Source organism: Argentina silus (assembly GCF_951799395.1).
Source record: "Argentina silus genome assembly, chromosome: 2".
Taxonomy (NCBI): domain Eukaryota; kingdom Metazoa; phylum Chordata; class Actinopteri; order Argentiniformes; family Argentinidae; genus Argentina; species Argentina silus.
Window position 1 is genome coordinate 16,929,649 of NC_139656.1, and position 27,311 is coordinate 16,956,959.

A 27,311-nucleotide genomic window follows, 5' to 3' on the forward strand; every position below is an offset into this window, starting at 1 on the left:
GAGACCCTATAAAAACAAAGATATTAATTCCAAAATTGCATGAACTATTATGCTTGCATTAAGATGGACTCAATTCAACTTATTGAGTGAATTGTTGATGACATTTTTGCATTTTAGCTAATTTTAAGAGTGTCATAGCAAAGGGTATTTCTGTATTTCAATTTTAATAAATTTACTAAAATGTCTAAAAACTTGTTTTCGCTTTGTCATTCTTGGGTAGTGTGTGTGGATTGATAGCAAATTCTTTTCATTTAATCCATTTTAAATTGAGTCCATAACACAACAAAATGTGGAAAAAGTAAAGGGGTCTGAATACTTTCCAAAGGCACTGTGGATCCGTCCAAATTCATTGGATAGCGCTTCATCATACAGTAAAAGAATGACCCCAAACATACTGCCATAGCAACTAGGGAGTTTTTTATGGCCAAAACAAACAACAACTGAAGATGGCTGTAGTACAGGCCTGGCAGAGCATCACCAGGGAATGGGTCACAGACTTTAGGCAGTTATTGCATGCAAAGGATTGTCGATTTCAAATACCCCAAGGTGGGGGTATCTTTTCGGTGGTGTAGCTGGTTTCTATCTGGTATTTTGGTGACGGTCACATGTGTTGGCAATACAGAGGATGCATGTTTGAGACCTGTGTGATCTTTGAGTGCAAGGAAACAATACTGTTTGCAAGAGCATGACACCTGTCACAACAATAGTTCAGAGTGAAGGCCTTCATCATAGAGGCAAGAGCCGAATGTATTCCAATGAGGGACATTCCTTCTTAAACCAGATTGAATGTGTGCATAGCACCAGTTAATTTTCATTATACAGGGACGCATGAGATTCTAATCTAATTATGCAACTGTATTCAGTCATGTATTATCCTGTTGTTACACGGTCAAAGGAGCAGGTTACAACATGCTTTCTGAGAGGCGTGTTTAGGTTTAGGCTATTACAATAGTCGCTGTTTTTGTTAAACAATAAGTGCCATTATTGATCATATTTCACTCTTGTGCAATAGGGTACTGTGTGCATCGTAATTAATGAATTCAACCACAATAACCGAACCATCACAGAGCATTTCGTCGGCGCACAGGCGCATTCGGCATGCGTCCCCATGCCATTGTTTGCTGGTCACTAAATCTATTTGACGTTTCCCCTCCTCTCCCATTGAAATTTCGGGTGGTGCTTGTGCGTGCGTGCCTGCGTGCGTGCGTGCGTGTGTGTGTCCCCTCTCCCTACTCCATGTGACAGGAGGGCTGTCCAGCCCCTTTCCATTCCCATGGATCGAATTACTGCCTGTTCGCTCCGCAGCGCTAAGCCCACTGCCTCTCCTCCAATCACGGGCAGCCTCGCGCTCCCCCGCTGCTCACCAACCTACTGTCTCACATTTTGATACATTGCTCCGGTGTTGGTATTGCCGTTCATCCATCCAAGTCGATTTTGCCTCGCTATCCGAAGATGAGCGTGTCCATCGCGGTGCCATCTGCATGCTTTACCCCCTGTCTCGGGCATTAGACCCGGAGCTGGGAAGGGAGAGAGAGCAACCTCTCTCTTCTCTCACCATCACTCGCTTGGTGTTCCACGAACACGGGTAGCGAGCCGACACTCGACGACTGAAATAATTGAACCGTGTTTGTGTATCGTTTCTCTTTCAAACAAACATCCATATCCTGTCTTTCACGCTGGGAACAGTTAGGCAAGGAGAGAAGAAGGCTCGGCAACCGCTTTTTCTGCCCTGGAAATAAATTTGCTGGGTTTTGTGTGCCCTGTCTGAGTCACTGAGTAACGCTGGATTTTGTTAACATGGAGACGGTGGAAAAGGAGTGCGGTGCGTTAGGTGGACTATTCCAGGCGATTGTCAATGATATGAAGGTAGGTCGTGGAGTAATGATAATCACTTGCAACAGATGTATTAATTTTTTTCATAGGAGAGATAGTTTACATAGGCTATGCATATGCTCTTTCACGCTAGAGGACATGAAACCGCTATTCAGTTTCATTTATGCGGCAATTGGACATGTGAACGCGTTTCCTCGGCAATGTTTGCGCATTTGTAGTGTCGTTGCTCTGGAAATGTTGCTTTGACGTTCAGGATTTTAAATTTAAATTATGTAATTCAATTTAATTGCTCGATCATTGCATGCGCTTTAGCCATTGCATGTTTGAGCGTTGCTGGTTTGCTAAACTGCATACATCAGGCTACAAGTGTAGTCATGTATGAATCCATGTCTGTTCGGGTCAGTATTTGTCTACATCAGGCATCTTTATGGTCGTACACTACACATGTATCACCATTTAGGCCAACTGAACAAAAATCATCACCCACCAAAACACATGCATGTCAAAGTGACCGTAATCAAGTTATTCACATTTACACGGACATATTTTTGCGCGCATGAGTAAAAAAAGCCGCTGTGTTTTAGGCTATGTGAAAGATAGCGGATTTTCTCTATCTTGTAGCAGGCAGCGTAATTGATTTTCTGTCAAGCTGATTTTTTAAAGAGACCCTGAGTGCCTGAGAATTCGGACAGCTGGACATCCAGCAGTGCACGCCTCTCTGTCTGTCTGGGAATGGTTTCACAGAGATGTGCTATTTTACGCAGCAGAGGGTCAGATGAGAATACAAAAAGCAACGCTCTTATTGCATTCCCAGTGACTACAAATTGGCCTAAATAATTTAATATAGATAGACCTACTTAATATTTGGACACACAATTACGGTTTTCAGTTGTGATGAAAATAACTACTTTCGTTTCCATGATCATAGTCATTCTTGCCATTATTTGGTCTGATATAAGAAACCAAGGATTTTAACCATAACTATCGGATTCCTCCGTCATTACTGTCATGGTCTCATGAGAATAACACACACTGCAGTATAGCTGCCTCATGGCTGGGTTTATTACTTCTGCACACATCTGGGTGTAAGAACATTAGTGATCTATGGAATAGCTTTGGACACGCACGCACGCACGCACGCACGCACGCACGCACGCACGCAGGCGCGCACACACACACACACACACACACACACACACACACACACACACACATATCTCATTCATCATTTACAACGCATCTCTCATGGTACTCTTGTATCTTATCTCTTATGAGAGGATACTAAAATATGGGTCAAACAGTAAATGCAATAACATCCATCCTCCTATTGGTCACTTGGATTATGAAGTTGTCCATTACAGTGGTCTTTAGTGGTGTACCCACAGAGGCACCAGATACCGCATGTAAACATCAAAGCCAATCTTGTTGAGTGATGAGTGTTTGAGTCCAAGTTGTCACCTCAGTGATCAACCTTCAGAGGTGTGCTGTTATGTATGACACACGCACTCACACACATACAGAGAGACTTCCAAAACATACTACGTTGGACAGGGACTATGTGGTGCTTTTGAAATGTGCATGACTTTAGAACTTGCCAGTGCTTAGTGAAGCAGTGATAGAAATATGCCTGTGTATGCCTGTGGCCAATCAAGGCACCAACAAATCTCACTGGGCATTGAAAAGCAATTAACACATTGCATGACCAGTATTGCATACCTATGCAATCTTTCTCTATCCAACTGTTATACTATACTATTAAAATATGTGACTGTCTAGGTGAGCATTTTCCGTTGCCCTTCTCCTCTCTCTCTCTCTCTTTGTTGCTGGGAGATTGACACCCCCGTAGGGCATGCACAGTCACCAGTCACTTCTCATATGTGTCTCTACTCCTAGTGTGTCTGCAAGGCCTTCTTTGTTCACTTCACACCGAAGGGGATTACAATAGCAACACAGCTATTACAAACATAAAGTTGACTATGCGCACTATTATGCTCACACATGGGAATTGTACATTGCCTGGAATTAACTTACTTATTTACTGTACATAAGTCAGTGATGTAGCATGTCACTTGGTGTAAATGAATGTGCATGACCACAAAGACATCAAAGGGACTTTCTGTTCTACAGAGAGCCAACCCCCCATATCTGAACACCACCTCACACCTTACTGTAGGGTATTATGGGTTAGAAGGAGGGGGGGTATAGTTCTTTGTTTGCATGGCTTATTCCACAAGAGCATAGGTGGTGTGTGTATATGCCCTGTTTATGAGATACGGAAAATCTACTTCTGACGTGTGTGCAAGGAGGAGAGGGTTGGGTGCGGGGTAGGATCACAGTGAGTGAAGACAGGAGATGTCTATGACGTGGTCTGTTTGCCAGCTGGACCAGCCGTATATCACTGGTGTTTACATTCTCAGGCCCTGCTACACTTCTCTCCAAGGTGTGTATACCAGGCTGTCGTAGACTGGCATTACACACTACACACACACACACACACACACACACACACACACACACACACACACACACACACACACACACACACACACACACACAACCATCTGTGCCGAGAGAGAGAGAGCATACATGTGTGAATGAGTATGTCATGGATTATTTTGGATTGCTAGATTGTCTTTCCATAACATTTGTTTTCAATGTACATTTCAATAATGTTAGTTTATATGTCAGTTGGCCATTGTGTATATGTGTGTTGTTGCTCATGTGGTTGTCAGGTGTGTTTTTTCAGTTCTGTTTGTTAACATGTTGGTGTTTGTGTTCATATTTGTATGTTAGATTTATCTGTTTGAGTAGTAGTGCATTATGTGGCAGTCATCAGCAAACAGTTAAATATGAGCTGAACCACTTAGGTCACATATTACTCATTTCTTCCAACTTCCCTTTCTAAGACAGTTCAAGTCTCTAAAGATAATTTTCTATCACCCAGAGCACTAAAACACAGTACACCATTTTCTGCACAACCTTTACAATACGCTTTCATCTGTGTGGTCTGGATAACTTGGTGGAGAATACACAGCATTGTTAGCCCAAAACCAGATCAGTGCTCTGAGTGCGTGTGTCAATGTCCACACGTGTCCCCCAACTCTGAACATGCTGTTTTTGGGAAGAGAAGCATAAGACCACAGTGGCACATCCTCGTGACTCTTGTGTCCATGCTCCCTACCGACTTTCCAGTCTTTTGTAGAGGGTGACAATGCCATTACAGCGTGCAGGGTTCTGGGCCTCCTAATGAGTCTGTGTGTCCGCTGTCCCTCGTTAGGCTCGTCGATGAATCAACTGATTTGGGGATGGAGAGATTACATTGGGTGCGAGCCAGTGGGTCTCAGTGCAGTCTTTGTCAGGGCTGTCAAACACATCTCATCAAATTCATTTGTTGACTGTAAAACGGTTCAGTACAGTGATGATTATGAACAGAGTGAGAAATGGTGTCAAATCAATATGTTTGCATTGTGGTATCCAAAATGGGGTTATTGAATAAATTAAATACCGGAGAACAGAATAATAATAAACACTCGTATCCACTGTTGTTCTCTCATGCAACATAATTAAGCATTCATTCACTAACTCTTTTCATGGGGGCCTACTGATAATGTCTTGTATAATGGGGCCAAGCCTAAAGGAAGATGGTGATAACACCCCTGTTGTCAAGGACACTCCACTTTCCTCCAACAAGGCTCATCTCTGCATATCTCAGTGTCTAAATGGATGATGCACAGCTATTTCTGATCATACAGACCAATGAGAGTGCTTCAAACGCCTACCCTGTTCATCCATTATAGGCCTGTCATGTATTTTAGTGCCACTATATCTCTCTCAGAGCAGTGGCCGTCACAGAAAACCACTGAGAAGACCTCCATTCAATTAGACTGAGTGCCCTCACCCATATACAGATACTGCACATACCACACATAGTTCTACTGCTATGGAGGACAGGGTCCTCATAACCAGGCTTGGAAGAGTGGAGACAGTGTGTTACAGTGAGTAGATGGGCAGGACAGATGAAGAGAACCATGGGTTCCCGCCCGTCTGGTGTTCAATCCCTCCAAATTCTCCCATGTCACCCCTTCCTTCGCACCCTTCACTGGCTCCCGGTAGCAGCTCGCATCAGATTCAAGACCCTGGTGCTCGCCTACTAGGCGGCAAAGGGAACAGCCACTCCGTACTTGCAAGCAATGGTCAGCCCACAAACCCCCCTGCCCGATCACTCTGCTCTTCCAGAGTCACTACCTATCTTCCGCCGTAGATTTAAGACCCATCTCTTCAGGCTACATCTTAACTGTCCCTCCTAAAGACCTCTTCATCCCCACTACCCCCCTGTGCAAGTTTCTCTCCTGTAAATAAACAAAAATGCCTTCTTCTAGCATTGTGACTGCCAATAGCCCCTGGTCCTAGCATAGATTACTTTTTCTTGTGATGACTGATGGATAGATGATTCACTTACTTAGACAAATGTATTGTAAGTCGCTTTGTAATGTAAATGTAAATGTAAATGGAAGATGATGGTAGGTAATATAGAGAACATGGAGTTAGAGAAAAGGAGGAATGAGAAGAGAGATGAAATGAAAGACATGTAGAGAGACTTGAGTGAGAGGGAATCAGATAGATATGCATAGAGAGAGAGAGAACGTGGAGAAGCTGTGCCTCTCATGTTAAGTGATTTCCATTATTCATTTCTCCATGGCTCTGAGCTGCTGTGGAAAATGGTGAAGAGGGAGATTATTTGCCTCCCTCCATCATTCACCCCCACTGAGAGTGAGTTGTACTGCGTGGGGGGAGAGATGAGATTGAACACACTATTTTTATCAGTCGTCTGGAAGTGTCTGACATGAAGCGGGTAGAACAGCCTAGCCTGAAGCCCTATTAGAACTCTTTGAAGCAACATCCCAAAACCTTCAAGAACTCTTTAGTGTCCTCCACCATCACCTGACATCTCCTCATCTGTCTAGTTTTGCACTCTATCACCATATTTCCTCATCCCTCTGTTTTCATCACAGAATAGGTGAAGTAAGTGTGGAGAAAAGCAGGAAGCAGTGCGTCCTCCCATATGTTAATGTGATGTCTAGGAAGGACATCAAGGTCATGTTTAGGAGATCACCGTATTGGAGATATACTGTATCTCAGTCTCTGAGACCAACTGACTGTTCTATCAAGGAAATAAAAGGGAGAGGAGGGAATTAATTCAGATATTTTTATATTGAACATCGAAAGAGATGTCAACAGACTCCACAATTAACCTTGCCCTCTGGCAGAAAGACACAACAGAATAGTTTCCTCTCATTAGCATGTTTAAATTGGTGAGCCTCCTCTCACTCATCAATTATGCAACAAGCAATCTCTCCCTTTCATCTGATAACAACTTGCTGCCTGTATCCTAATGTCATTTGAGAGCAATGATTTGCCAACAAGATGTTAAAGCAACACAAGGATTGGAGTAAAGCAATGACATGTTCATATTAGTGAATCCATTCCTATTTAAAAGTCAGTAAGCATACTTTACCCAACCCTGGGTTTGGTCTTGTTCATCCTGCTTCTCCTTGTTGCCTGTGTCCATGTGTGCACCATATAAAAGCAAAGCCTTTGATTAGACAGTCCTATACTGGGACTTAAGTTGCAGGAGCACTCTAGATCTGTATAGTAAGTGTGTGTGTGTGTGTGTGTGTGTGTGTGTGTTCCAATACCTTAAGCTTAGCTGTTTCATTGGTGTCTGTCCTGATTTGAACAGTAGGGTTGGGCGATATATCGGTAATACGGTGTCCCGCGGCATTTGAAAATGTGTGCTTTTCAATACTGTCATAACATTTCTGCTCCATTATCTATCAAACTTAAGCGCTTTTTGTCAATTCACAATGTGTAATAGTGACACTGCCAGCGTGGTCGGAGAAAGAATTACAATATTTCACCTTCAGGGGTGTACATTATGGGGTGTTGCACATGACCTCTTCCACCAAAGGTTAGAGAAGGAGAAAAAAAAGATGACTAGCACTAATGACTTGGTCCCTAAAAAAAATGCCACTGCTGCTATATGGCAGCATTTCGGGTTCAGACCCGACGATAAAGGAGAGCTTGCAGATTAGGACAAGGTTGTTTGCAAGATTTGCATGAAAAAGATGACGGCCAGAGATGGGAACACTAATGGGAGCTAATCTACACTCGCACCTCAAACTGAAACACCCATTAACAGCTGCACAGATGGGATATCTGTCTGTATCAAGTGCTGCTGTCGGGTTCAGACAGCTATTCACTGACAATGAATATGTGGTCGTCAGTTAACAGAGACGCCATACATGTCGTTAACCGTCCACTTTGTCACACCCGACTGGACACTACAGTCCACTACACTCTACAGACTAGAGGCAACTGACAGAGCGACCCTCTGAGTCTGCCATGTCATTACTGCCGACTTCTCTCATAGCTGGCCCCGAAAGAGAGCGGAATTAGGACTCCCAGAGTATAGTCTCATAACGGTAACCAAATCAATATTTTATAGACAAATTATAGCCAAAAGGCTATATGACAAAGGACATGAGACAAGTTATATTATTACGAATGCAGTGTGTGATGTTTCTTATTAAGCTATCATATATTATGCTATCCAACTGTTTAGTTTAGCATGCCAAGCTATGATCAGGATGTAAAGTTTAAATGATTGTTTAGGCTAAATGTCATACGGTATAGCAGTCGCCACATAAATAATTCAGTTTTTCAATGTAGATTAAATATATGGAGTAAAGATGGCTCCTGCCAGCCCCCTGCAACATTTTATTTGTTTATTTTTCGCAGTAATACCATTTACCCCAGTAAAATTTGAGGACGGTATTAAGGTGTCAAAAAATGTATACTGCCCAACCCTATTGAATAGCCTCTAGAACACAACATTCCAATAAGCTGAGCCATCATTGGTTCATGGATATACTTATATATATAGACGAATCATGGTGGAGAGATGTCTTCATAGTCTACATGCTTTACCTAGCTGTGAGAAAGTAGATTACTAATCCAAAAAAGATTTGATCCCCTCCAAAAAATGATCGGTGGTTCATTATTTGTGTACGGGACTGTGAAATTAGTCTCTATTGTTTGATTTTACATTTCTCTTTTAATGACTGAATTGGCCTGATTTAAAGAGCTGGAATTGGGCTAATCCAATCTCTCTTGAATCTCTATTTTCTGTCACCCTCCAAGGAACAAAGGGAACAAAGAGATGAAGCTGTAAGCTCTTCATTCACTGTACTCAATATGGCTTGCTCCACAACAGAGAACTTGACTCTACTGAGCACACAAATAGGCCAATGGATTGTTAAAGCGCTGGAGTATACACCCAGTCAAGTCTGTGTAACCTCTAACCTTTGACCTTTAGAGGAGAGAGTAGAAGGAAGAGAGAGGGAGATGACAATTGGCTGCATGTGTATGGCTAGTCAGCCATGATGTGTTGGTATGGGGTGTTCTCTGCATGCTGTCACTACTGCGAGGATGTCTTTATGTGCGGCAGAAGGAGTCGTGATGTAATAGCATGTTATAAGTGGCTGAGCGAGTGGCCTTTGGAGACACACTGTACAGCTGCAGACCTGCCCTAAGGCTGCCAGCCTAGCCTTCCCTGGCACTCGCTACATGGGTCCTCTCACAGTCACAGTTATGTCACGTGAAGACTTGCAGTGAAGACATTTACGAAAAGGAGGATTGTATACCGAAAAGAAACACATATTTGATCTGCATCATCGGCCTCTGCTCTGGGTTGTTTTCTTTGTCATTTTGCCTGAATAATAGGCATCTTTAATGGCCCTGTTCTGCTTGGTTAAGCTAAAGGGAAAATAGCCTGCTCTCTTTACCTGAGAAGCCACCAAGGCATACACTACCTCTACCAAACTAGATGGAGAGAGGCACTTATCTCATTGTTCCTGGGTCATGTTGCAAGTCGAGTGGGAGCGAGTGAGTGAGCAGTGAGGAGGATGAGGAAATTATAATAACCCAGTCCTGAAATGAACCAACCAAACAGCCATTACACAATCAGGGGGCCGCCAGGCTCCCCATCAATTGGATTAAGATTCCTTATATGCTAATGAGGGATGGGCTGGTGTTGTCCCCGTAATGGAGAGGAGGTGTGGCCCGCTCCTTATCTCCAATCCACACAGGCCTCTCTTGATGGATGTCCGGGCTCTTGCTCTGCAGATTAGGGACCACTTCAAACAGCCAAGGGGGGTGGGGGGTACCGTGGGGAAATGGGGCTCTGATTTCAGACCAAATTAACTGACATCAAACGCTGTGTATGAGACGCCAGATCAAAGCTGTCGGCCACTGTAGCCTCCGTCCATGGCTGTGACATCACCGCTCTACGTTTTGGTCTCTCCTAGGCCCTCTCCCCTCTCTCTCTCTCTACAGAATGTGTTACGGGGAAGTGTGTGTGTGTGTTTGTTCTTTTGTGTGTTTGTGTGTGCATTTGTTTGTGCACAGTATGCGTGTGTGTGTGTGTGTGTGTGTGTGTGTGTGTGTGTGTGTGTGAGCAGCGCCGGGGAACTCAGGGGTACTTGCACATGGAGATCTCTAACCCCCAGCTGTGCTGTGGCATGAGACTCCTGCTCTCAAAGCCGGGCCTACTACCGTCTGATAACAAAGGCATAGCGAGCCGCTGAGAGCTAGTCAACACACAACACACACACACACACACACACACACACACACACACACACACACACAGACTCTGCTATGATATGATATATTAGCTAGCCAATCTGTAAAAGATAGGCTGCTCTTTTCCTCTTGTATAATTGGCGTGCGAACAAAGAGGAATTGCATCAATCCAGGGGAGGAAGAGAAGATCGTCACATAGCCGTTTGGGCTAGAAATAGCTTTGTTTTGCGTCGGCACTCGTTTGGTGCTTTGATGCTCGATGGTGCAAAGGGCTGGTGGAAATGGGAGGGAGGGGGTGTTACCTATTCAGCCAGGGATGACTCAGACCAGGAAACAAAGCAGCCATTTTGGGTCTTCCTGCGTAGTGCATAATGTTTGGATATACACTACTCCTTGTGAGAGATGAGGTGCTACATGTGGTAGACAGACACACATGTATAAAACTGTGAAAACAGTATGAACCTGTTATGAATATTGTCCTAACATATTTTTAGGGCAGATTCTAACATCTTTCTCTTTATTTCCAGTGTTCATACCCAGTGTGGGAGGACTTCAGTGCCAAGGCCACCAAGCTGCACTCCCAGCTCAGGTAAGCTGAGCAGAGCCAGTCAATGGATATCCCTGTGCCATTGACAACAATGCTAATCCCTTGCTGTCCTGTCTGATGCTCTAGATCTGCTGACAGATGTTTGTTTTAGTAATGCCTGGTGTAATGTGAGCTCCTGCCAATCATCTATCTGTCTGTCTGTTCCAATCTCTCAGGACCACAGTCTTGGCAGCAGTGGCCTTCCTGGATGCCTTTCAGAAGGTGGCGGATATGGCCACCAACACTAGAGGTACATCATTATCAAGCGTCATCCAGACACAGTGTGTGTGTGCGTGTGTGAGGGAGCTGTGAATATGTTGATGTGTGTGTGTGTGTGTGTGTGTGTGTGTGTGAGTGTGCATGCTTGTGTTTGTGTCCCCGAAAAAACTAGCCCTTTCTGTAGTGATGTATAGTTAAGTTATGGGTGAACAGCGCCTATTAAGTGACACTCTATGCCGACAGGGATAGCATCCTATTAACTGGCACTTGATAAGATGCTATCAGCTAGTTTAATTTTGTTTACTGATTAAAAAGTTCAGTTTAATGTGCTGCCTAAAGGTACATTCTTAATAAACTTTGAAGAGTTTTCGTCCGTCCCAGAATTAACTGTGTTTAGGGAGTAGAGATGGAGACGAACAGAGCATCCCATAGGAGTCTATGAAGATATGAGGAGAACAAAGAGTGGTTTTGTACAACAGGGGAGAGGTGGCAGGAGGCAGGGTTGTTTTTGGCAGACGGCTCCAGGCATTGTTAGGGCTGAGATCCTATGAGTAGCCTAGGGGAAATACTCACTGCTCAGAATAGCTTGGTGCTATGGAGAAAGTAGAGGGACAGTAAGACTAATGGGTTTTTATCTTTTATTTTCGGTGTGTGTGTGTGTGTGTGTGTGTGTGTGTGTGTGTGTGTGTGTGTGTGTGTGTGTGTGTGTGTGTGTGTCTGAGAGACACCAACAGGCGTTGGCATTTTTAATGAGCTGACAGAGCTGGGTGCTTTCCTGTCTGCGCTGTAAAAGCAGTGAGGGGCACATCCTACATCTTCCACAGGGGTCCACCTCGGCCGACACACACACACACACACACACACACACACACACACACATACACACACAGATAAGAGTAAAATACAGTATAACAGGTTGAAAAGGAGATAGCCAGGAGCGTCCTCATAAGTAATTGGAATGCTAACCCCAATGGACCTGATGTGTGTGTGTGTGTGTGTGTGTCTGTGTGTCTGTGTGTCTGTGTGTCTCTGTCTGTGTGTCTCTGTCTGTGTTTGTGTCTGTGTTATTCCTGCATCATGTCTGCATGGCTGGTCAGTGTTGGCCGTGGCAGATGCTGGCTGTGATTACCACAGATTTGTGAGGAGACTGTGGTAGCTCTCCTCCATCACCAAATGTAGGTCAGACCCGTAGGTCCACATGGCTCATGCCAACCACGCACATGCACACACACACACGCACATACAAGTACACACACACACACACACACACACACACACACACACACACACACACACACACACACACACACACACACACACACACACACACACAGACAAACTGTATGTTACACTAGTGCACATTTTCCAATGAATACCATCCCTACGTAGACTGCATGCTAGCAGTAGCCGTATAGTAATGTGGGAAATATGTCATAACTAAAACATTGGGTACGTCTCTAAAAGTACCAGTGATTCAACATCACTAACACACAATTATCCCTCTGACTGCCTTGTGTGTTCTATTAGACCTTCTGTATGAATGGGCCCGGCTCAATGGCGTCTCTTAAATAATTGTCTCCTCTGGCCATTGAGGTTGTCAATGTCTCTGTATTAGAAGGCCTTTACTGTATAACAGCCTCTGTCTATGTCAGACCCGCAGACCAGAGATCGTCCCATTGTTTATTCCCAGACATAATACCTATTCAGGCCAATTTCTATTTCTAAACCCCCATTTGGAACCCATGATCTTTACTTGGGTTGGTCTTTGGTATGAATGTGTTCTGGCAGTGAGTGGTACTGTTGTGGAGAAGTGGCCTTGTGGCCTCAGGTCCATGTTGAGCTGGCTGTGCCCAGCGCCTTAATCCCTAGCCATGCTGTCTAAGTCTAGTTGCTGGACGGCAGAGACAGAGGCAGATGTTGAGCACAGAGAGAGTTGGATCCCCATAGGTCCAGCTGTAGCACAGCCAGATGGTTTCAATGCATTCTCTCTGGAGACAGGGGGGGTTGTTCACGTCCAGCTGGAGCAGCACCCAGGTGTTTTTTGTGTTTTGTAGAGTTTTGTGTGTTGCGTAGAATGATGGTGGGTTATGTGTGTTGTGTGTGGTGTTGTGCGGAGGTGTTGTGCTGGGCTGTGTGCGGTGTTGTGCTGGGTTGTGTGTGGTGTTGTGTAGAGGTGTGTTCTGTGTTGGGTTGTGTATGGGTGTTGTGTGGAGGTTTGTGCTGGGTTGTGTGTGGTGTTGTGTAGAAGTGTGTTCTGTGTTGGGCTGTGTTGTGGAGACATGGACCACCTTAGGTTCAGCTGGAGCAGGCAGAGGCCATGCTGAGGCTGCCCACTGGTCATGTATGCCATGTGGGCCTCCTCTCTCTCTCTCTCTCTGAGCAGACAGACTGCCAACAGACTGGCCAGCTCTCAGACCTGCCAGGGAAGCACTTCAAACACCTCGGAGATGGATGGATGAAGAGACGGATAGGAGAAAAAGCAGGATCAAAGAGGATGGGGTGGACCTCAGACAGGAGCTTTAGGGAGGGAGAGAGAGAGAGAGGGAAAGAGAAAGGTGGAGAAATGTGAAAGAGAAAGGGAGACACTGGGAGGGCATGTCTGAATGATGACGTGAACGGGAAAGTGGAGCGAGGGAGGGATGGAGAGAGGGAGAATCAGTGTGGCAGTAAGTGAATGAGTGTGAAGGAGTTAGCGGGTAGGTGAAAATGATAGGATGAGTGTGTGTGTCTGTGTGTGTGTACCAGTGTGTGTGTGTGTGTGTGTGTACCAGTGTGTGTGTGTGTGTGTGTGTGTGTGTGTGTCTGTCTGGTGAAGGGTGGGGTTACGTTGAGTCGGATGTGTGTGTGTGTGTGTGTTCAGATGTGCCCCTTTTACTACCTCACACTCCCTGGGGCAAACAGAGTTGGGGGGGTTGACAGCAAACCACAGAAAGATGGAAACAAACACACACACGGTGTGAGATTGTGTGTGTAGAGGGGTTTGGGGTAGGGGGGGCTATACTTGTTTTACTGCCTATCTTCCTCATCCTGCTCCCAGCTTTGGATTTGACTAGTCCCCCCCCCCTATCTCTGTCTGTCTATCTTTCACCCTCTCAAGTTTTCTTCTTCCCTGTCTTTCTCTCCTCCCTCCCTCTCCATCTCCCTCAATGTCACAACAAAATCACACACACACACACACACACACACACACACACACACACACACACACACACACACACACACACACACACACACACACACACACACACACACACACACACACATATACACCAGCCAGGAAACTGGTTTGAAATGATTTTCACCACAGAAATGCTGAATGATGTCCACCATCAACACCAGTGTATATGACTCTCTTTGTGCAGATCAGTCTTTTCTGTCTTTGTGTGTGTGTGTGTGTGTGTGTGTGTGTGTGTGTGTGAGTGAATGAGTGAGTGTGTTTGTTTCTTTCTGTTTGTAAACCAAATTCATTTCAGAGAGAATACAAATAAGAACATATTTTTTGGCCCATGGTCTATACTGTCTGTGTATAGTTTCTCTCCCTCCCTCCCCCTTCCTCCATTCTTGGCTTCCACAGTAGCAGCATTAAAAAAAAACCTGGTGCTCTCCCAGAAGCCTCGCTACCCAGAAAGGTTGGCAACACCAGCCTGATCATAAAGAGTCCATGCAGATGTGAGCGGAACAAGATGAGCTGGTACACGACGGCTTCATCTGGCTGTTTTACTGCCTGCTTGCATGAGCTGAACAGCAACGGCCATAATGAACATCATAAATCTGATCCTTCAGGGGGGCAAAATGGCTCCTCCCCCAAGACAGGAAAAAATGGCTGCCAGCTCAGCAAATAGCAGCTTGTAATGGATGGAATGAGGTGCAAAATGTGTATTTGTGTGTTTGTGTGTGTGTGTTTGGGGGGGGGGGGGGGGGGGGGGTCATGCACATGTGTGTGTTTGTGTGTGTGGCAGAGGCAGAGATCCAAATTCAGTCTGACATTAAGCGGTCACTCATGAGCATTACCAAAGGGACAACAGGGTGTGTGTGTGTGTGTAAGTGTGTGTGTGTGTGTGTGTGTGTGTGTGTGTGTGTGTGTGTGTGTGAGAGAGAGAGCATGTGTATACAGTATACAGTCTGTGTTAGACGTCTTACTTTCTCTTTGAAGAATCCAATGCCCAAAGCTCATTCCCAGTGTGGCTAGGCACTATTATATACTGTATCTTTCATTAAAAAGCTTTAGAACTCTAATACACTTAAACTCAACTGAAAATGAAGAACACATTCATCAGCAAAGAAAAGGACGATTACAACAGACACAGGCTGCGTCTGTGTAACTTGATTTGAAGGGAGAAGACTATTGAAAAGACAGCATTTGTCTGCTGTCACTGCCTCAGATGAGGACAGAGGAGGATGTTGTGTAATTGTTTCTGGAGAGACTGAGAGATGATTGAGAGTGAGAGAGAGAGAGACAGAGAGAGAGAGAGAGAGAGAGAGAGCGAGAGAGACAGAGAGAGAGAAAAAGAGACAGAGAGACAGAGAGAGACAAAGAGAGAGAGTAGAGACATAACAGAACATTCTGTTGGCTGGAGTCAAGGTCGAGCGGGATGCGACCCTTGAGGTTAGAGAGAGAGAGAGTCGAATGGCAGCACGACATGGAGAACTTGCTGTTATTAGCCTTGCTGCTGAAACCCTCATGTTCCTTCAACACTCCCTCATTAAGCCACCGTGGCTGGGCGGGCGGGCACTCACGTGCATTAGGGTGAGTTAAGTTAACACTACCCTCCCCCACCATTGGCATGGTTGTCCTGACTCAGCTCTTTGCGTGGCACCCCCTCCTCACTCCCTCCAGGGAACAAATGCTCCCCCCCCCCCCCCCCCAAGAGGGAGCTTGTGCTCAGATCAGCAGTCTCATGCCCTCCCTCTGGGCCAATCAGCCTATTAACAACACAATTAAGACACAGACTAAACACAACCTTGTCATAGACGTGGCATGGGTTTATTGTCGTAACGCCTCAGGTAAAGACAAAAACATTATACTGGTGTGAAACGGCTTTTTGACCCAGACAAAACACAAACTTCACCTGGATTTGACTGGTTGTATAGCTGTGAGCTACTGTAGTTCTGCCAAGGTAACATTTATTTGAAACTGTAGAGTAACTGTTCCTTTCACCCCTCTCTCCTTTGGCTTGCCATCAAAGGACAGTTAATGAGAGGTGTGTGTTTGAGCCAGGGGCCATGATGACCTTTGACTTTTGTCCACGTGGGTACAGTTGAGATGTGTCCTTGATCTAACAGATAATCCCTGTAATTCCTCTTCCTTCTGTCTACCATAGGTGGACATTGTCTTGGGGGCTTGATAAACCTCCAAGTGGGAAGAAAGCAGTCTTTTAGCTGTTGTCCAGTTTCCATTGCAAGTCATGTCACAATTGCACTAGGGATGTAGAAATTGCTGACAGAGTATTGTTTGTACTATTATTGCTGCTTCTGTGAATTGCTGCTTTAATAGAGGTGCTGTCCAAGCCCCCTCCCCCATCAGCCAGCAAGAATGACCAAAATGTAATGAAAGACCACTGTCCCCATCGGTTGGTTATGTGGTTTCCTGGCATGTGTTACGCTTGATGTAGCTGCGTGAAAGTGCTGATGTGTGTGAGACGTGTGTGTGAAATGTGTGTATGTGTGTGTGTGTGTGTGTGTGCGTGTGTGTGTGTGTGTGTGTGTGTGTCTATGTTAGTGCTCTTTTTCCAGAGGGGCTCAATCAGAATAGGTTGATGTGATTGCAACCTCAAACGTTCCTTACAGAAAACATAATAGAGACAGGAAGGCATTAGCCAATCATGCATAGTGGTGGTGGCAACGGTGGGACCTCTCTCTCTCTCTCTGTCTCTCCCCCCCTTTCTCTCTCTCTCTCTCTCTTTCTCTCTCTCTCTCTCTCTCTCTCTCACACACACACACACACACACACACACTATTTTTCTCTCTCCCTCTTTCTCTCTCTCTATCCACTGTCTGTGTTTCTATTTCTATATCTAATGCTATCTTGCTAAATGGTTTTGACAGCTCAATATGGCAAGCATGCTAGTTGTAATAATACATTAATCCCTGTCGGATGAGGGGGGAGTCGTGTCTGGGAGGGGGGGGCGACAACTTGGCACTGGCGATAGGAAGAGAGTGGATCTAAAGAGTGAATGCCTTACCGAGAGACAGGATGAGATCCTCTAGATCACTCTCTCTGCCTCCGACCAACCACAGATGAGGTGGATCACGCAGGCACAGTTGCCAAGCAACAGACAGAGGAGCTGGCAAAAAAAATTGCTGTGTTGCCATGTGGAGAGGAGGAGAATTTAGAAATATGACCAACAGTGTTTTTAAAAAAAAAATAGGCCATCCTTACTGTAGTCAAATGGGAATTTCTGTACACATGGAAAAGGGATTTTGAATAGTTGGTTATGGTTATAGTGGGTATTTATGGGTATAGTAACCCTCCAACCTTAGTGTGCACAAGCTTCTTATATCAATATGTTATAGTCATTGGCTTTACTGCCTTTACTGACTGGCTAGAGAGTATCCTAGAGACGCCCATTGCCATTGCACAGAGAGACGGGGTGTCCGGCAGGGGCTAAGCCTGGGGGATGGTAAGGGGTAGTGAGGAGGGATGGCGGGGGACGTGTGGCGTGTCCTGAGCAACTACCCCCCCCCCGTCGACCCCCCTCTCCCTCGCAGCAGCAGTCTCTTCTCTCATTAAGAGAGGAGAGGAGACTTGGCCTTGGCTCGGAGGGCCCAGTGTGCTCTGCTTCCCACGTACATAGAGCCGGCCTTGTGCTGGTGGCCCCAGGGGGACAAAGGACGACTGTGACACCAGGAAGTGTCCTCAGAGCGCTGCCAAAGGCACACAGAGGAGGAGGGAGAGGAGGAGGGGTAGAGGGAGGAAAATAGATGACCATTGTGGCTGTAGCTTAATTAAAGACAATACTGTTGTTTTTGTAGCACTTTCTCTCCCACAACAAAAGGCAATCTCAGCAAGGTGGAGATGGCCTACTTAGAGGCAGGGGAGTGAGAGAGGGATATAGATAGGGGTTTTGTGATTGCTGTTTGCTAGCATTCTTCATGCTTGGGTCTTTAGATGTTTTGTGTTTGTGTTGTTGCTGTGCCGTGTGTGTGTGTGTGTGTGTGTGTGTGTGTGTGTGTGTCTGTGTGTGTCTGTGTGTCTGTGTTTATGAGTGTGAGCGCCCATGAGCACAGCACATGTCCCTGACACGGTGACTTGGGGTTTAGCAGCCTTTAGGCTGTGGAATAACTAGTTGTGATCACCGCTTGGCTTGAATGATGGCGATTATGACCTCTGCAGGTGTTGTAGGGTTTTGTGCCGTTAGCTGTTAGCGCTCAGATACAAGCCTGCAGGGCAGAGAGAGGTCAAGAGGCACACGGATACTCAGGTCACATTAGGATGAATGTGGACTTGTGTAAACCTATACATGCACCTTTCCCCTCTGCTTTAGGTTCATAACCTTGAAGTGTGTGGGTACTAGCTAATGGGGTCACACAAAAAAAATAATGCATTTTCTTTTTCAATTCATTGTAATTTCAATACACTTTCTGAATTGACAGAATTGAATTTGGAATTTGCTCCAACCCTGCTGACTGACACTATTCTGTTTCAGAGATGTGGTCTCATGGTTGTGCAATCAGCTCAACTCCCACATCCTGAACATCAACCATGCTCAGTCATGCCTGTAGGGGTGTGGCCCTGGGAATATAGGTTGAAGTGGCCTCTAGTCACTGGTCTGGGGTCAGTCTGATGGTTAACGTTTGGATTGGTTGCGGACATGTTGATCCAAGATCTGTACCTTGGGGCAACTTCACCCTGGAGAATGGCCCAATGTCCTAGCCCAGAGCAGGCTAGCCAGACGGCGGCTTCCCAGCCCCTGTGTGTGTGGGTTATCGTTGGGCTGGGGGCGGGGGTGTGTGGTGGTGGGGAGGATCAGACAGACCAGGCCAGGGCCAGGGTAATCCCTGGTATTAAGTGTTAGCAATCAGGCGTGATCTCCCTACTGCTGCAGCTAGTGCTGGCTCAGCTGGAGCTATCATCACACATTTCATTAACCCTGCTCTGGCTATGGCTGGGGCTCAGGCTCCACTCTCTGTATGTCTGTCTGTATGTCTGTCACCTTCACTTGGTGTCTGTCTTCTGTCTGTCTGTCTATCTGACTGTCTGTCTCCCAGCAAGGCTTCTGTGTGTTGCACATCTGTCACATACACACTGTTGTTAGCAGTTGTTAGCTAATACTCTTCTGTGAACACCTTGTTGTGTAAGTGGACAAACACACACACACACACACACACACACACACACACACACACACACACACACACACACACACACACACACACACACACACACACACACACACACACACAGGGACACGGACAGGGACTGAGAGAGTCGCTCCTCTGTTGCCCATAAAGGGAGATAATGATGAAGGCCAGTTGTGCCAGTTGTCTTTGGGGCCGTCATTGGGGCCTATGAGCCCAGGAAAGAGGGGAACCAGCACAGAGGAGTGTCCATAAATGTCTGGAAAGACTATTAACAGGCTGAGTGATGCCGCATGCAGAAAGTACACATGTCTGAGTGTGGCCCACCTCCATGGCATCAGGGCTCTCTCCTGTGAAGAGAGGGGGAGTAGGGGGAAGGGAGAAGGGACACAGGAAGGAGGGGGCAAGTTGGGCAGTCTGTCTTTTAGGTAGTGAAAGGGGTGGGTGGGTTCGTAGATGTGTATAGGTGAGCAGAAGTGTTTAAACTGTATTTTTAACTGTATCTCTCTACAACTCTGTCTCTCTTCGCTCTCTCTCTCTCTTGTCTATATCTCATCTCTCTCTCTCTCTTTTCTGTCCCAAAAGACAATAGTTATAGCTCCTTGATCCCTGAAATGGCTGTCCGTTTTACTCTCTTCTTCTGATGTCAACCATTTCTCCATTAGCCTGCCATGTTCTCTTTATCTCTGTTTCCATTTCCTCTTCTCTTTCCTTCCCTTCAATATATCCTTCTTTCACTTCACTCTCCCCTCTCCTTTCGTTTTGCTCCCTCCATCTCATTATAAAGACCTCAGTGTGGGTTCACAGCTCTGTGGTTATTCCTCTGGGTGTGTTGGCATGGCAACCACGGCTGTATTTTTATGATGCAGATGTAGAGGTTGGGTGTGCTCCGTCTCTTTCTGTACGTGTTCTTTTTGTGTCTATCAATGTCTGCGTTCATGACACAGTGTGTGTTTGTGTGTGTGTGTGTGTGTGTGTGTGTGTGTCTGTGTTTATACTGCATGGTTGCTTGACTATGTAGTTGTGCTTTGTTTCTTTGTAATTATGAGCATTATACAGGATCTTTTCCAGCCCTCTTGCTCTGTGAATACAGTATGGAGGCGTGAGATCTCAGTTCCTGTCATCGCGTCTGCAGAGGTCTAACTGTGGTCGGTCTGTCTGTCTGTCTGTCTGTCTGTCTGTCTGTCTGTCTGTCTGTCTGTGTGTCTGTTGGCACTGTGCTCTGCGTGGAGGGAGGTGGTAGACTCACAATGTAGAAACTCTGCTCTTACAAGAGCGCTGTTTGATATGAGCTGGTTGTTTGGGTTCAGAGATTCAACTGACCATGGAAGGACAGAGGGAGAGCGTGGGTGTTGGCAGCCCCTCTACCTCCTCCCTTCCTGGGTTTCTGGAGAGTCTGGGAGCCTTGGAGTGAAGAGGAGTGTGTGTGTGTGGGGGGGTGTCCTGTAAAGGCTCCTTCTCTCACTCCTGGGGTGTCGCCATTGTCCCTGCCGCGCTTGAAACGCAGAACACGAAAGGTCGGAGCGAAGCCGCTGGTTGTTTCAGGGCCCTGCCTGATGAAATGATTAGGCTAGTCTGGGAGCGCGGGAGCTTTTTCCCACAGACCCATAGAAAGGCGCTGGAGTGCGGCCAACGGGGGCTGCTTTAAGCTGCTCTGTTCTCAGGGAGGCTGGGTGTCCTTCTGACCGTGCGCAGGGGAGCCATGTGAGGGTGGAGGGAGCTGGAGTTTAGGGGAGTGCTTGGGACGTTGTCCGGACCCTGTGGCTGGCTGGCTGTGTGTGTTGTGGGGAATTTGGACTGTGAAAGGGGTCACTTTGAGGAACAGGGCTGGAGAGGAGAATGGAATGGAGTGTAGTCAGCTGGGATCAGGGCCTGGTTGATGTTCAGTTTCCTCTCTCTTTTTCTGTCATTACTCTCTCTCTCTCTCTCTCTCTCTCTCATTCTTGCTCTGTCTGTTCCTCACTGTCACTATCTCCCACTCACTCTCTCTCTCTCTCTCTCCCTCCATCCTTCCTTCCTGCCAAGAAAAACTCTCTCTCTGCTCCTTGTCCATGTCAGACAGGAAAAGTGCTGGAGTCCATAACCCAAACGTCCTCCTCGTCCCCTGATATCTTCCCACAGTCCCCCACCAGCACCAGCACACACACACACACACACACACACACACACACACAGTGCCATGGTGGTGTGATCGGGTGTGACGCATGCAGAATGCCTGGGGTGCATCAGAGGTCAGGAGGTCACGGGTCTGTCGGGAGTTACGCAGAGGACACAGGATGCAGTAACTACCCATGGTGCTATTATAGGCACTGCAGTAGATGACACAGCACAGCGTTGTTCATGTAATGTGTTTTTTTGAGTCTTCCCAGCTAACATGCCCCTCCCATCTCCACTCTCAAAACAGACCATGAATGTGGAAATCAGATCGATAATATGATACAGAGGTATAAATCAGAGGTATAATAACTGGACATTTCTTAAAGCAGTCTTTGATATCAAGAGTTGTTGTCCAGACATATCAAAGTAAAGATAAAAGAAGGTGAAATGTAGTGTGTGTACCAGCAATACATTAGCCGATAATGTGGTCGGTGACAGGTAACAGTGGATGTGATGTGTCAGGAAGTGTGGGAGGTTGGACATTGTGTGCAGTGTTGCCATGTCTAAGAGCTTGCTGGTGCTGTCCCCTTGGCCCAACTCACATCCTCATACAGCAGGCTGTCTGGACCTGTCACCCAATTACAGCACAGTATTGTGTGTGTGTGTGTGTGTGTGTGTGTGTGAGTGTGTGTCTGTGGTTGTGGGTGTGGGTGTGGGTGTGAGAATGTGTGGGTGCCTGTGTGTGAGATGTACATGCATGTTTGGTTCAATGAGCTAAACAGGTATGTGTATGTGGATGTCTGTCTGTGAATTGGAGTGTGTGAGTTTGTTGGGGTCATGCTGAGATTAACACTAGGTTTGGCAGGATTATTCTAGGGTTAATGGTGGGATTTCCTTAGCTCTCATGTAGCGTCAGTATCGAAGTGTGTGTGGGTGTGGGGGGGAGGGGGGTAATCTTCTTTACGTGGCTGTGACACACAGACCGAGTTTCTTTCAGAGGCAGGGCAGGGCAGGGCGTGGCATCACGCCTTTAAGCTGCTTGTATGCTCCTGCCAGGCAGATGGCACGTTTCTGTGGTAACCATCTTGATTTGGCATAATATGTGTGTGTGTGAGAATGTGGATGACATGTGAAGCAGCTAAAACACAGCACACGTATGTGGTGCTGCCCATGCATACACAACTTCCTGTGTGCTTAGCATGCAGAGCGTGAGGCTACTGCACCGTGAGGAGCAATCAGCCAAGGGGTGTGTGTGTGTGTGTGTGTGTGTGTGTGTGTGTGTGTGTGTGTGTGTGTGTGTGTGTGTGTGTGTCAAAGAGATAGAGAGAGGAAGAGTGGAGAGAGAAATCGGGGAGGATGACAAAAGAGATAGAATAGATCGAGAGAATGATAGAAACTAAACACCCAGTTTGTCTTGTTGTGATGGTGGTGTGGTTTCGTTCCTAAGGGGTGTTTCTGTACAATGTATGTTGTTGTGTTTTGTTGCAGTGCCATGACTAGGGAAGAGTGCTCCTCCTCACTGACAGACAGGCACACTGGGGACAGAGGAGGCTAGAGACATTTACATCTGATGATTCTCTTCTGCAGCGTTCTGTTTGTGTCTGAGAGAAAAGCGCACGTCAATATCTTTGACTTTCCCTTGCAATATTTCACTGTATTCCTCTACTACTGTGTGAGTGTAAGAGATACAGTATCTGTTCCCCAGCTCGTCTCATGTTCCTACAGAGAACTGGCCATCGGCGTCACACCACAGCACACCAGATTAACATTGATTGAGTGGTGTTAGGCAGGTAATGCTAAAAGGATTAGCGTGTTCTCTTTCTCTCTCTCCCCCCTGGCTCAAGGCGCGTTGTGTCAGTGTAGGACCAGAGCAAGCACACTCCTCTCTGAGGTCTATGTATTCTCACAAGGTCAATGCTCCTGAGAGAACTAACCTCCTGTCCTCAAACTGTTTACCTCTTTCACACTCCCAGTATGAAGTGCCTGGAGACTCTCATCTTAGAAGCACATGTTGGCATGCAGGGGATGTGGGGAACACACACTGTTATTTTCTGTTACTCCTCTCTTCTCTTCGGAAAAGTATGAGGCTTTGTGATTTACGCTTTAGGGTGACCGCTATCTGAACTTCACTTCATGTTCACTCTCTCCTCTTCGCTGAGTGATGAGTCAGCAGATTTGAGTCCTCTGCCTGTATTGGCTCGGCACGGCACAGCTCAGCCCACACAGAACCGAGTCTCCTTCCTGATTGGCTTGTTCCTGTGGGGCCAGTGGGTTGTCATACTTTTCCACACGGTCAGCACTTCTCCTCTTTAGTCCAGGTGGTCACAGACAGACTGACACAGTTCCACATTTCCCTCCTCCCCTCCTCCAACCTATCCCTGCGTGCTAACCTGGGAATTGTAGTGGAAATCAAGTTCAAGGCCTATCTGGAGTGAGGACAAGAAACCAGACCCCCCCTCTTCCTCTTGGCAAGCCGCATCCTCCAACACACACGCACACACACACTCTGAGTTTCCGAGATTGCATGAACGCCGCATCAAGGCTGTAGTAATCTGATCTCCATACTTACTGCAGAACTCCTATCAGGTAGATCTCACTTATACATTATACCACCATGGAATCTGAGCAGTGAGTGCCAGCCATACCAGGGCTGGTGGAGCTGTAGAGACGCACCTAGTAGAGAGGGCATCTAGTACAGGGGGAGCATTGTGTGTGTGTGTGTGTGTGTGTGTGTGTGTGTGTGTGTGTGTGTGTGTGTGTGTGTGTGTGTGTGTGTGTGGTTTCCAGTGCTCTTTAGTTAGTGCTATGTGTACCAACTGGGCCGAACTGAGTGCAACCTGGCCCAGTGGCCTTTACAGTTCTAAAGTGATCTTCTCAGCTCTTAAATCTGGAAGGTGCATGTTGACTGTGTGATTAGTTACAGCAACACGGGTGGTGTAACTAATCACACAGTCAACATGCACCTTCCAGATCACTTTAGAACTCTAAAGGCCACTGGGCCAGGTTGCACTCAGACACACACACACACACACACACACACACACACACACACACACACACACACACACACACACACACACACACACACACACACAGGATATTGAGAATTTGCCAGGGCAATGAGTGTCTCACTGTTATGTAGATCATATGTCATGTTGTCTGTGAAGCCAGAGAGTACAGTAGAATCACTAAACAGTGTCTAGGGGGAAATTGAACTGTGTTCACTGATGTCAAACATCAGATATATTAAAAGTGGCAAGACAAGATAAAACAATGGAGAATAGCAGTAACATGGCAGTAACACTGTTTAGAATACTTTCTAAGTTGGGAATGATGAAGGAAGGAAATAGAGGATACAATAATCAGTTAAAACCAGGAATGCTGCAATTAATCTGTATCAGGTTTATATCTTTTCTCCATGAAAGTCAGTGAAAAATAAATGTTTTCCTCCTTTCATGGGAGAGAGAGTTGAGTTTCAGCATGAGTTTGTTTCAACATTGATTGGGGAACAGATTTCAACAGCATTGTGTGGAGGGAGGGCGATAGAATCAGGCTGTGTGATTTTGGTGCTTTCTTTGGGCTGTGAGATGGTGAGATCACGTCCTGTGGGCCTTGTTGATGTAGCCTACTGTACTGTACCGACGGACCCTCCAGAGCTGCAGCCATGAAGTCAGCGGGTTTCCATAAATACCGTGGCAACCATCCCAGAGAGAGGGAGACAGACAGAGAAAGAGAAAGAGAGAAAGAATGCATGAGAGTGAGTGAGTGAGGCCAAGCCTTGATGCTTGTTCTGCCAATGCTGTAAGGGGATATCTTTCCTTTATTTTCTTTTCTTTTCCTCTCGTCTTCTTTCTGGTGTAATGAAAAGCACATCTGGTTGGGGCAGTGCAGTGGCAGTGGACACAATGTGTATTTTTAGCAGCAGTAACTGTCCCTGGCCAGGAACTTCCTTTTGGAGTAAATATGAAGCCCTTTAGCTCAGCCCTCTCTTGGCCGCAGGAGACACTTTAAATGCTCTTTAATCAAACCCAGAAGAATGTCATGGTTTCTCAGGCACAGCTGACTCCACTCATCTCCATTGCCCCGGCCCTCAGCACTATCCAGTATCCCCTCTGTTGATTCGTCCAAGTGTGGAGGGGTTCAGGGAATGCACTTCCTCTGTACTCGTTTTTTGATGTTATGTTACCTCTTTGAAGTGAATGGCCGCCAGCCAAGCAGCCATTACGGGGGCCTTGTGTGTTCAGTTGCCCGGCAGGTATTCTCTCTGACACTTCAAGGGGAGTTATGCTGCTGCTCTGGATGTGTGAACAAGGCCTTGTGTGTCTTCATTAGTCGGCCTTCCTAAAGTCAGGCCGTAACCAGATCAGTGGTGACCCTTGACCCCCTGACCCCACAACACCAGTCATGCTGAGTCTACATCCTCTCTGAGGTGACGACATGAACACAATTTCCAGCAGTTCTCCCATTAGGAAAGAGAATGAGTCTGGTTAGAAATCCAGGGTTTGCAGTGACCAGAACCTGTTTCCCATTGGCAAGATCTCTTATAATAGGAGCCATGCTCTGGCCAGTGTTCAGCTCCCACGGTGTTGGTGAGATTAGCTCTTGTGGATCATTTATTTTGCTTCCGCTGCAGTGTCCTTCCAATGACACAGCCCTCCAACAAACCTGCCTCACTCTGAAATGGCCTTCCAATAAAATAGCCTTGTAATAAAGTGGCCTTCCAATGAAATGGCCTTTTACTGAAACGGCCTTCCAATTGAATGGCCTCGCTTTGAAACTACCATCTAATGAATGTTGAAATCATATTTCAGCTTCCTTATCTTATAAGAAGCCCTGAATAAAAGTTTAGTGGCATGTATATTACAATCTTAGAGAATGTCTTAAACATGTCTGGTCTGCGTTCTCTTTCCTTGCACCTATCAAAGACATGATGAATATTTTATTATGTGAGAATTCATTATGTTTTGGTTCAGAGTGAGGCAGGGAGAGTAGGACACTGACCCACATACAGCACGGCCCCCTTGTGAAGGCTTTGTTTTCTGATGCCAGGCTTGTTTCTGTGGTTGTGCCAGGGTAACCATTTCAGGACTGGGGTTCTGGGCTGTCGGTGGGTGGTCAGCACAGGCAGGAGCTTCTTCTCCCTCACTGGGTCCTTTGAGTGGATGGGTAACGTGAAGTGTCAGGGACCGGATGTGTCATGGTAATTGGGTTTTGTGGGTGAAGCAGGGCAGCCTGTGGCCTGGATTCTGGACACATGGTTTCTCTCAGTACAATGGTGTTGCTGGGCCTGGGCTGACCCCAGGGGCAAGGACTGGGACTGGGCTATCGATAGTTGATGCTCATCTCATCTCAGGACACGCATCTAGGTCAATGTCCTCACTGCGCTGGGGCAACGTGTGTGTATGTGTGTGTGTGTTGGGGGATGCGGCTTTCCAACAGGAACAGGGAGGTCTGATTTCTGCACGTGTGTGTGTGTGTGTTTACGCATGTGTCCACATGTGATCTATGTTAAATATCTGACAACCATGATAAATAATAAGGAAAACACCAACATCCACCTGCTGTTTAGTACCCTATCCACCCACTGCTTACAGCTATAGTCCCAGGGAGCCTACGCCATCAACCTCTGCCCCTG

General features: G+C 46.4%; 1 protein-coding gene across 1 annotated transcript in view; it reads left to right on the forward strand.

Moving 5' to 3' along the window:
- Positions 1 to 1,797: 1,797 nt before the first annotated feature.
- Positions 1,798 to 27,311, forward strand: part of mtss1lb (MTSS I-BAR domain containing 2b) — a gene marked incomplete at both ends in the record, with an annotated part of 47,679 nt that continues 22,165 nt past the window's right edge. The window contains 3 exons of the mRNA XM_083697270.1: positions 1,798 to 1,866; positions 11,004 to 11,065; positions 11,239 to 11,312. Of these exons, the coding sequence (XP_083553396.1) occupies positions 1,798 to 1,866; positions 11,004 to 11,065; positions 11,239 to 11,312 (205 nt within the window). The remainder of the gene's footprint in view (positions 1,867 to 11,003; positions 11,066 to 11,238; positions 11,313 to 27,311) is intronic.